Source organism: Aptenodytes forsteri, unplaced genomic scaffold (genome assembly GCF_000699145.1).
Source record: "Aptenodytes forsteri isolate BGI_AS27 unplaced genomic scaffold, ASM69914v1 Scaffold290, whole genome shotgun sequence".
NCBI lineage: Eukaryota > Metazoa > Chordata > Aves > Sphenisciformes > Spheniscidae > Aptenodytes > Aptenodytes forsteri.
Genome location: NW_008795244.1, coordinates 1,410,317 through 1,421,688, shown reverse-complemented (window position 1 = coordinate 1,421,688; position 11,372 = coordinate 1,410,317). Strand labels below are relative to the sequence as shown.

Sequence of the window (11,372 nt, the reverse complement as noted above, 5' to 3'; positions counted from 1 at the left end):
ATTCTTATTTCCTTTTTTTTTTTTTTTTTTTAAAAAGAAAGGCACCCAGGAACTTCTGAAATATCTAAGAAGCAAAATACAAGGTATGTTGCTCTATTGCATTGCATTTTAAAGAGAATCTTTCTAAGAAATTAAAATAGACCCTACAGAGGGTAGCTGTTTCAATCCAGTTTCCTTCAGTTATCCTGCAATAATAGAGTTTTCTTTACTTAACAGTTTGCTCTTATATTTCAGTGCTGATTCTTTTTCTTATTCTGTTAGAAAATACCAATAAACAAACATTATTGAGGACTATAATTTAGAAAAACAATTTTAAGTATTTTTCCCCTGGTCCCTTTATGCATTTTGCATGAGGAGTTCCAGTAGCTTTTTTATTTTTCCCCTGAACATCATGGGAAGTTTACATAAGGGGTTCTTTTTAAGCTTGCCATCTGTCTGCTGGCTTGGTCACAGTATAGAAGAGTAGGTGATATTTTGCAAAGGTATTGTTCATTCATGTAACAACGTGGGCAGTACAGTCCTGTGATTCCCAGAAAGTACATGCGTAAAAAAGTCTGCCTTAAAGTCTTGGTGATGCCATGAAGTCTACCACGAGCTGACTAAGAAAATAAAGAATTTTGGGGGAGAAAGTAACTCATTATTTTAAACATCATTCTAATCCTGGCCTGTTAGAATTCATCTTTCTACTATCTAATAGTCTTGATCCCAACATTCCATACAGAAATACTTAAAAAGTCATAAAGCAGAAAATCAGATGAAACATTTCAAGGGGATTACTTCTCTGCGCAAATGCTCTATGTTTTTTGCAGGATCCTCTCTTGGATTCAAAGCTCTGCCTCTGTGGATTAAAAAGCACCTAGATGATTCTGTATCACATTTCCCTAACAGATACAGTACTTTGTAAAAATGAACTGATAGTATTAAAAAAGCAGACAAAACGTTGCTAGTTGCTTCTGTGCACTCAAGTCACGTTCCAGATTGATACCTGGGCGTCTAATTCGCTGAGATATTTCGGCATTTGTTTTTTTTTTTCTTTTTGTTCTGTGTTTTCTAAACAAAATAGTGGAGATGACAATTTATTTTTTATTATATAGGAAACAGGCTGTCAGAGTCCTTAAGTAACTTGCATGCTGAGCAGATGAAATCCTTTCAAAACAGGACTTTCGTTTACCATCTTTAGAAATCTTCATCCTAAGTTTTAAAAAATAAAGTAGGCAAAATGACCGAATTCACTGGTCATGTTAAATATAATATAGAAACGATTATGCTGCACTTAAGAGGTTAAGCATTTTTTGCCATTTAATTTAGAAGGGACCTTGATAATACATGCAAGCAACTTTTATTGAAAATGGTATGAGTGAATTTTCCTTTTTGTTAAGTGGGTTTTCTCTGTGTCTGCCAGAGGATGGCAGTATTAATTAGGTTACTGCAGCATATAAAATTGCTTCAAAATGTCAGGTTCTATGCAAATCTGACATATTATTAGCTTGACAAAAATTAATTGGATGCTAGAGTACATACTCAGAAGCTTATCTGATGAAATATAATAGATAATATAATTGTGGATAATAAAATTAGCCAATGTCTTGCATGTACAGCAATGCTTATGATTTTACACTACCTGTTATGGCACCTAAGTTGGAGCGAAACCAGTAGCAATCCTATTTCTGAAGAGGTTTAAACTGGAAAAAGTCCTCTTTTTTTTAGCTTGTTTTTGACCTTTTGACCTTTCTTAATGAAAGGTTAGGTGCAATTGTTAGTAGACTTTTATTCATGAATGCTGCTGAATTTCCATAGAGTTTTGTTCAATTTCTTTTAGTGGAAGTTGGATTTATCATATGTTTGGACTTCTAGCTAAGCTTCACCCTACTTACATGCATGTGAATCCCTAGGGTGTGATGCCACACCTCAGATGTGCAGAACAATGCTTTTAATCTGCATTTCTTAAACATACAAAGTGACCTTGCAAAGCCAATAGCTTTTTCGTGTGGATTGTAGATAGGGTATAATGAAGGTTTATAAATATTAATGTTTTAACTAAAATTGTGGTCAGATTTGCTGTTCTGGATATAGGTGATCTGGATCATCACTTCTAGCCCCAATTCCCTGTTTATCAGTTTCTAGCTCTCCACCCCTTGGAGGCTACTGCCTAACATAACAGCTAGCTACAGCTAGTGTAACATCTCTATTGCTTCCTGACCTATTTTTTCAAAATCCAAGTCAACTCCTCTCCCCTCCACCCAGCCTAAAAAAAACCAACCCAGAAACCCAAGATTACAAAAAACCTTTACTAGAAAATTCTTGAAATAATCTGAATCAGATTATATTCAATTGAGCCAGAATACAGGAAGAACTAAAAAGGGTGATGGCTGGTGACTAGGGACACTAAACCTCTCCATCTAGGTAATTTGGAACACCACATCTGACTGCAGCCTGTAGTTAGTGTGACTATATACATTTGTTATCTCTAGATGATGTAACTAGCCCAAATGAAGAGCCTCCTGTGACAGCCATGACTCTTCCAAGCGAGTCAAGGATTAACATGCATGCCATAACTTCACTAAAATTATTGGAATATAGGTATGTGTTTTGAAATATTACCTATTTCTAAAGTTGTAAGAACACTTTCCTATTTTTTGCCTCTCTTTTTTTTTTTTCCCCCTTTATGGTGTATACCAAACTGTCTGCAAATCCTGCTGCATTTGTGCATTTTTCACTTCAATTTGTGTGCTCAGGAATAGGCAGATTTGAATATTACCAAATATTCTGCAGTAACATTCCTTTTAACTCACTGAAATGCTTAATACCTTCAGGTGCTTTTAGTACCTTTTAAACTTCTTTAGCAATTTTCATTAAGTCTCGGAACATCTTGTAGTAGGTGAGTATCTCTTCAGTTATTTCTTAAATGTAACCAACAATGTAACTTGTTAGGTTGGGAAAGGGGAAGAAAACCCTATTTGCTGAGAACTGCCGGGTGAAATGCATAATCCTGCTGAAAGCTGGAATGTGGAAAGGACCTCACTGTGGTGAAAGGGTTGGGATGACTTTGGTCACCACAAATGTTCTGGAGCTCCAAACTGAGTAGTTACCTGAGTTACACATCGCTGTGCTGGGGATGTTTTCTGAGCTGAGTGGGGGAAATCTGTTTAATGCCAACCTCACTACACTTTCTGGCCCAGTATGCAGCATTCACATATTTGTTGAGGTGGTGACATAACTCAGGTCTTACCAATTTTTCCCGAGCAAGATAACAGATCAGGGTGCCAGTGTGAAATGATATTATCGCCCAGATGCTGTGTAGCATGGTGCAGTGATTGGTAGCTTTCTGATTAACAGTCCTTCAAGGACTTCAGATTGTAGATATTTATATATCTATTCTACTACTCATCTTTTTCTAAAAGAAGATGAAAATGTCTTGTTAATAAATAGGAAATTATGAACTTGTTCGTGTGACTCAGCTAACTGCTTTTCATTGTTTAGTGAGAAACAGGCAGCCGTGATTCCTGATGAAATGTTCAATGCAGTCAGAAGCAATCCTGTTGCCACTGTCAACTTCAGCAAAAATCAGCTGAATGAAATTCCTCCAAGGTACTTTTGTAAAGGTCATTCTCTGTTTGTTACTTTTGTTTCTACTTTTGTTCCTCAGCATCTTATGTTTTGCCTAATCAAGTATATTTACACTTTATGCTATGTATGTGTGTGTGTATACACTCACACACACAAATGAAAGTATAATTGAGAGGCTGAATAATACACATGCATTTCTAGTATGAGTAGCATGCAGGTGGGTTCATTGATTAGCATGAAGATTGCAGTAAAAAGAAGCTTGGCTATACTCAGTGGTGCTTTCATTACATGTTGTTCATCTTGCTTTGCTAAGCATTGTTGAAATGAATGAGGGGAGACTGATGTGACTTCTCATAATAATGAAGTGCTGTACTTAATGACAGCGTAGCATTGTTTTCTCTACAAGGCAGTCTTTTTCCCATATGAAGATGATCGGTGTGGATTCACCACTTTATTGGGTGATAGCTTTGTATTATAGCTGAGGTTCTATTTAAATTCAATTTCTTCAGACAGCATAATTGTTTCTGGTTTTTTTAAGGAAGCCTGAACAATTTCCATGCCTCTCTTCTTGATAGGTTTTGTGTCCCATCACATAGCATTTGATATTATTGCACTTGTTACTTCATCCGCAGTGAAGGACAAGCTTTCTCTTGACGCTAATGGGAATAAATAGTCTTTTTGTGTAAGGAGGAAGGATACTGCATCTCTGGTAGCCCAAAAAAATCCTGAAAGCTGATTTTTAAGGATACCACCACATTTGTGGGGGTAACTTATTTCCATTCTTGGACCCAAGTGTGCTGAACATTTAACTTTTAGCACATAGAACTTGAAGAGGTGCAATCTCTTTCTCATAGGAAAAAATCTCTTCTCAGTACAATTTGTAGAAAATCTATTTAGTGAGATCATGCTGGTGCCTCCCATGCTTTTTCACTGTATTAGAGGCTGTTGCATTCACTGAGGAGGAAGGTGTAGGTGTGCAGCTGCTAGGTGCCAGACAATTCAGTGTCAATCCAGATAGGAGAGATGAGTATTTAGCTCATTTAATTACCTTTTGTTTTTAGGGCTAAAACAGAGATTCTGTTACAGGGATTCAACAGCTGACTTTTTGAGCTGTTAAATATTTTACACCAAAACATCTTAATATAATACCCTTTTACAAGAAGCAGCAAGTGCTGTGTTTCCTGGAATTTGTCATAGCAGAACAGTGGAACAGAAATGAAAGATGGAAATAAAATAACAATCTCTTTCTGTTTGTTTCACTGCTAAAGAAGATGGATAGTCTTTTTGTTAAAACATTTACAGGGCAGGAGATGGCAGTGATGGTCATCTGTGCCATGGTTTCTGAAATACCTCTTAATTGCATTTAAGTGAGTAGGCTTTTGTAGTAAAATTTACTCTCCTAACCTGTGAGAGAACATTTACTCTCCTAATAACTTGAGAAAAGTGATTCTTAGCTTTGTCTTTACATCAAGTGTAAGACTCCAGGACAGGCAGCTTTCACAGGTGAAGTTTCCATTATCTTCACTCCACAAAATTGCTTATGAAATGAGAAGAAACATAGAGTGTCCTTGATTTGTAGAATAAAGCAGGTTTTTTTCAATAACTTAGAAAATAGAATGCAAACATGAGCTAACATAATAAAAGTATATTCATATTGGGTTTCAGGATAGTGGAGCTGAAAGACTCGGTTTGTGACGTCAACCTTGGCTTCAATAAAATCTCATCTCTTTCCTTGGAGCTTTGCATGCTCCATAAATTGACACATTTGGATATCAGGTTTGTGACGTGCGTTGGGCTTCCTTTCTCGGTAACTTATTTTCATGCCTTTTTAAACCAGCCATCTGTTACAGTGGAATAGCAGTACTGAAATAATTTTTCATTTCCCAAAATGCCTCCATGACAGCTGAATGACCGGCAGATCTGAAATAGCAAGTGGCCTAGATTTAGGCATTGGTTAAAGAAAAACACAAAAAACAAGCGGACAAGCTCTGAGACTTGCTGTGATGAAAGGTCTTGTCTCAGCCATAAAAGGGTCTCAGAGATGTTAAGTTGCTATCTAAAACCAGCCCCTCCTCCTCCCCCCAAAAAACCCAAACTCCCACACCAAAAAATCCTGGAGGATAGCTGGGAAGCAGTACAGTGAAGGCACAAACCCTGTTGTGCTGCCTGAAACCGAAGCTGTCTATAGGTAGTATAGTATTGCAATAGATAGTTGCTGTCATTTTACCTTCTCTACTTCGGAAAAATGCTCATTGCATTTGTTTAGACATCAGGTTCAGCTCACTGGCCTTTATTATCTTTGGTGTTTCACGAAATGAAAAGTAGCAAAGCGGAGTTGCAGAGAGGTTTTTACTTTGGTTTGGTTTAAAGTACTCTGCCTGTGCCTGGAGAGAGTCTAGCGAGGGACCCCTAAGATGCTGAAGGGACTGGAGCATCTCTCCTATGGGGAGAGGCTGGGAGAGCTGGGACTGCTCAGCCTGGAGCAGAGCAGGCTCAGGGAGGTCTCATCCATGTGTATAAACACCTGCAGAGAGGGTGCAGAGAGGACGGAGCCAGGCTCTTCTCAGTGGTGCCCAGTGCCAGGACCAGAGGCCACGGGCACAAACTGACACACAGGATGTCAGTTTCCTGGACATCAGGAAATACTTTTTCACTGTGAGGGTGACAGAGTACCACCAGGGAGGTGGTGGAGTCTCCATCCGTGGAGATATCCAGAACCCAACCGAACATGGTCCTGGGCCACCTGCTCTAGGGGATTGGACCAGATGAGCTCCAGAGGTCCCTGCCAGCCTCAACCAGTCTGTGATGCTGTGACAATACGTGCTGCTGATGGAGGAGTTAGGCTGAAGATTGCAGAAATGGATGATAATATGAGATTGATGAGGGAGCAAGGTTGAATATCTTGATGATTAAGAATTTAGGTCTAAGTCTGGGCATCTTTTAGTGAGTGGTCTTTATTTCCCTGTAATGGCTCTTTGTGTCACACTCAGGACATATCTCATTTGTCCTTACAAACCCCTGTCTTCCTTGTATTTAAGAAGCTTCTGAATGGCTTCCTGTCGTGGGAAACACTAGGGTAACACTAGCCATAAACAAGTTTGTTACAGCAGTTGGATACCAGGCTAAATGAATTTTGAAGAGATTTAGAGTTATCCTACTGATTCACTTTGGCACCAAGATCTGGGCAGTTCCATAAGCTTTCCTCTGAAGCGCAAGGAGCTGAATTGCCAGGCAGGTTTGTGGAGTTGTTAGATGCTTTGAAACACTTGGGAGTCTTTAGAGGACGGACTCTAAATCTCCTACTGGCAGAAATGAGAATGCAAAGCTGGCTTGCATTAGCAAGCATCTGTACTTGAGCGTGGTCTTGACCCATTTATGAAGCAACTAATTGGTTTAAGACAGCATGTTAGCACTGATAAGTATGCATATTCTGTCTCTGTGGATTCTTAACTAAAGCTTCGTAGAAGTTAGCGATTATTGTTTGTCTTTGTTTGATACACAGAAATAATTTTTTGACATCTTTACCTGAGGAAATGGAGGCACTGACAAGACTGCAAGTAATAAATCTTTCTTTTAATAGGTGAGCAACTATTTAGATTTTTTTTTTATATGTACAATAATGAAAAGAACTGGACTGAATTCAATATGACTTTCCTGTGATGTAAGAATGAGGAGGCACTTGATCAACTAGCTGTGAGCTTAAAACAGGATGAAGTGCATGTACTTCTTTACACAATGGGTAGTGTATTTTTGGAACTTTCTGCCACAAAAGTTTTGGAGAGACGGTAGCAACTGGTTAAAAAAGGGATTAAACAATGTTGTGAACCATATATCAAAAAATGGATACCAACAGGACTGCCCTTTGGCATCCGTAATACAGCAGTTCCGAATGATGGAAAAGTATGAGGGGAATGGTCGGCAGGAAGCAGCCGAGTGGTGTCCCTGCAGACAACCTGCTGTTGCTGCTGTGGCTCACAGCAGGGTCACAGCACTGGGCTGGAAGCCCCGTTCCTCTGACTCAGCAGGGCATTTCTTAAGTACACAGCGAACAATTGGCCGTTGTTCTCCTTCTTTACACTGGTGAGTCACATTCCGTGTGACACGCCAGTCTTGTCAAATGAGGGTAGTGGGCCTGCAGTTCTGTCAGAGGTGCTGAGCTGTCGCTGAGCACGTTTTGTTCAGCTTGTTCACTGTGTGCAAGGCAAAATAATGGATGCTTTCTCATTTCAGAGCAGCATGTTTAAATGTTTACCTTAAATAAACAAAGCTAAAATGCTGTCTGATTTTAAAGGCTGCTAATTTTTTGAATGCCCTATTTCTGACTTTTATTGGTTTGCCTCCTTTTTCTTCCTGAAGATTTAAAGTATTTCCCAGCGTCCTGTATCACATCGTAGCACTGGAGACTATCCTGCTCAGTAACAATCAGGTTGGGTCCATAGACCCTCTGCAGCTAAAGAAGATGGACAAGCTTGGAACTCTGGACCTTCAGAACAATGACCTCCTCCAGGTGCCACCGGAACTTGGAAACTGTGAAACTCTGAGGTGTGTGTTTTAAGTGGTGACCTGTTTTATAAAAATATATTCTGACCAATTTCTTCAGGGCATGTTTTGTCAGAGGAAAAAGTGCTAATCGCCAGTATATTTGTTTGTAGGTCTCAATGCACAAGAAGGGTCTCTCTTGCCATTTATAAAACAATGTAATTTCTTCCATATTTCCTCAGTATTGTAGAGAATTGGGGGAGTTGTTTCATGATTTAAAAAAAAAATTGAAAGGTTATGTCGGTGCGTGTAAATCTGATGTTAGAGCCTAAGTCAGTTACCTTGTCTGTATGTACCTACACGCTGCTGGTGCACCTACAGACAAGCCAGGTAGGTGAGCCATAGCACTGTCTGTCAGTGAATACATTTAGCTCCTTACCTGTGTGTGTTACGCACGTTGCTACAAAAGAGGCAGGATAACATGCTTTAAATAATGTATAAAGAGACATGACTGTGAATATCCTTACACAATACACCACAAAGACGACGGTTATGCGTAAGTAGTCTGTCATGTCAAAGACAACAAATTACTGGTCTCTGTGGTTTTTCCCTATAAGGACAATTTCAGAGGGACTTCAAAAATACAAAATGCAACACCACCCCCACCCCACCAAGTAAAAACCTCCACAGAGATTTATGAGTACCAAAGAAGAGTGGGCTAGCAGCTAAGCTACAAAGTGGAGGGCTAGGATTTAACATAGTTTTCCCCTTTTATTGTGCCGTTTCTGTATTTCAGAAGTTCTTTTTCTTCTGGCAGAGGCTTGCTGAAGAAGCAGGGTATGTGTGTATTGTGTGTCTACAATAGTATACCACCATTGGTTTATTAGCATAAATTAAAATTCAGATGTCTCTAAAGAAGATAAATTAGTGTGAACTAGGGAAGCAGAAGTTAAAATTCTTTTAGTAGTACAGAAGAGGAATTACTTACGCTGCATATAGACTTTTGAATCTTTTGAAATTCGTATGAATGTGTTGGTACAAGGAAAAGTCTTTATACAAATAACTCAAAATCTCTCCGTTTTTCTAGGACACTTCTGTTAGAAGGAAATCCATTCCGCGCTCCCCGAGCAGCCATTTTAGCAAAAGGAACAGCTGCAGTGCTAGAGTATCTGAGAAGCCGAATTCCTACTTGATACGATAGCCTCTTTCCTTGGCAGACTCGGGAATCAAAGTACGAGCAAAGTATTGTCCTATCCGACCAAACGCTGTATGGTTTTACTGCCTTCCTCCTTCTTCATCAACTGTTTGTTAACCTGGCCTGTGCTATAGAGCATTTATAATACTGTCTGTAGGTTGCTTGTTAAGAAAGAACTCACCTATGAAATATTTTCCCCTCGAGGTTGCATGTTTCCAGAGTGCATTTTAAAACACCACACTTTTTGTAACAAAGAATGCCATTGAAAGCTGCCGTCAGTAATAGTGACAATGTTTTTTCTACAATTAGGCTAATTTTTAAAAGCATTGTCAACATCATAGTGTTTGAGCAAAAGGCAGACGTAAACTTTTTACTGTTTGTATGCCTGTTGTATAATCTCCCGTAAGGTATTTAGTCTCTCTTCACTGCTGCCTCAAAAAATTGCTTACTGGTCTGTATGTGATAAAATGCTAGAACCCTTAAACGGTGTGGTGATGATAAGGGTACGGTATGAGAGCTGCTGCAGACTGTGCATGTCACGCGTAAAAGTAAGCAGAATGTGGTTGATGTTGGTAGCTGCACTGAAACAATAAATGTTTCCTGTTGGATGCATGTTTTGAGTTTTTTAAGACTACGCTATAATCAAGTTTTCTAGCCAGTAACATTTAGATACTTTTCATTTTTTTTATTTAAACACACTTCCGTGTCCTGAAAGTGATGCCTTTAAGAATAGTAATGCATTGTGGATATTAATAATATAAGAGGAAGGGCTGCTTGATGCTGCTTGCTCTGTGACTGCAGATCCGTTGCTTCTGTGTTAGACTTCTCCAGGCCTATGAATTGGAAATGGAATTGAAGCAGAAACCAGATGGATTCCCGCCGGTGGGGTGTCGTGTGGTGGTTGGTTTGGTTTTTAAACTGCACTGAGTACTGCCGTAAGCACACTGGGAAGCAGCAGCTGACTGTTCTTACGGCTGTGTCACTGTAGGTACCACGTAGGTGCTGTGGGTAGGGTACGGTACACACAGGGCGCAGCAGCGCTACGGCCCAAGGAGCCGCCGTGTGGCCAGGCACAAGGCTGGGCCGAGGTAGCTGCGTTACTTCTGGTACTTGAGCAGCAGCATCTATTTCTTCCCAGTACTGCACTGTCTTCTCTTGCCAGCAAACAAAACTTAATGCTGTCCCTATGCATGACTACTGCATCTAACTGCAAACTGCTGAGTTCTTTGCAATCTAAAATTTAAAGAAAGAAAAAGCTTTCAAGTAAAAGACATCCTTGCTAAGCTTTAGGAACAGAAATATGCCTCGCCCTTCCATTCAGCCTCTGTATGAAGGCTGCCAGGCTGACATCAAATGGGTATCCTTCCTGTGGTATGTGTTCATAAGGAAAAAAGGTACGTGTAATGAAAGCATTTTCCTGTCTCCACCCGTCCTTTCTGTAACACAGCAAAATTTAATACGGTTCAAAGTTAAACTTCCCAGGTTTTGAATGTGTCCAGAATTAACATAAACTGCACTTACTCAGCCTCAGGGTCTTTGAATTTAGCGAGCACCTTTCAGCGGCAGCGAGGATGTCTGACGTACCTTACACACAGCTGCACAGGACCGTGACCCCCGTTAGAGAAGGACCAGAACTGGCCAGCACGGCTGGAGACACCAGAGACCTGGTGCCTGGTATTAACCTGCTCTAGAAAGAGAGGGACTGGGGGGGGCGGCGGAGGAGAGGGAAGGGGAAGGGGCAAGGCATTTCCTGTTAGAAATACATGATAGCGTCTTTGTGCAGAAAGAATGATGGCTTGTTTGAGCTCGAACAAGTCAAGAGCTGTTCTGTCGTTACTCGGATGATGGAACTGACACCAGAGACCTGGTGCCTGGTATTAACCTGCTCTAGAAAGAGAGGGACTGGGGGGGGCGGCGGAGGAGAGGGAAGGGGAAGGGGCAAGGCATTTCCTGTTAGAAATACATGATAGCGTCTTTGTGCAGAAAGAATGATGGCTTGTTTGAGCTCGAACAAGTCAAGAGCTGTTCTGTCGTTACTCGGATGATGGAACTGCTGCTCTCACCCCCCCCCCCCCCCCCCCCCCGCCCCGCCCCTTTTTTTCCCCCCTCTTCTTTTTCCTTTCACCTTTCA

General features: G+C 40.4%; 1 protein-coding gene across 1 annotated transcript in view; it reads left to right on the top strand.

Annotated features, from left to right (window-relative positions):
- Positions 1 to 9,851, top strand: part of LRRC40 (leucine rich repeat containing 40) — a 17,662-nt gene extending 7,811 nt beyond the window's left edge. The window contains exons 9-15 of the mRNA XM_009278757.1: positions 38 to 83; positions 2,472 to 2,580; positions 3,481 to 3,588; positions 5,233 to 5,343; positions 7,070 to 7,147; positions 7,924 to 8,109; positions 9,134 to 9,851. Coding sequence (XP_009277032.1) covers positions 38 to 83; positions 2,472 to 2,580; positions 3,481 to 3,588; positions 5,233 to 5,343; positions 7,070 to 7,147; positions 7,924 to 8,109; positions 9,134 to 9,239 — 744 coding nt within the window. The 3' untranslated portion in view covers positions 9,240 to 9,851. The remainder of the gene's footprint in view (positions 1 to 37; positions 84 to 2,471; positions 2,581 to 3,480; positions 3,589 to 5,232; positions 5,344 to 7,069; positions 7,148 to 7,923; positions 8,110 to 9,133) is intronic.
- The last annotated feature ends 1,521 nt before the right edge of the window (positions 9,852 to 11,372 follow it).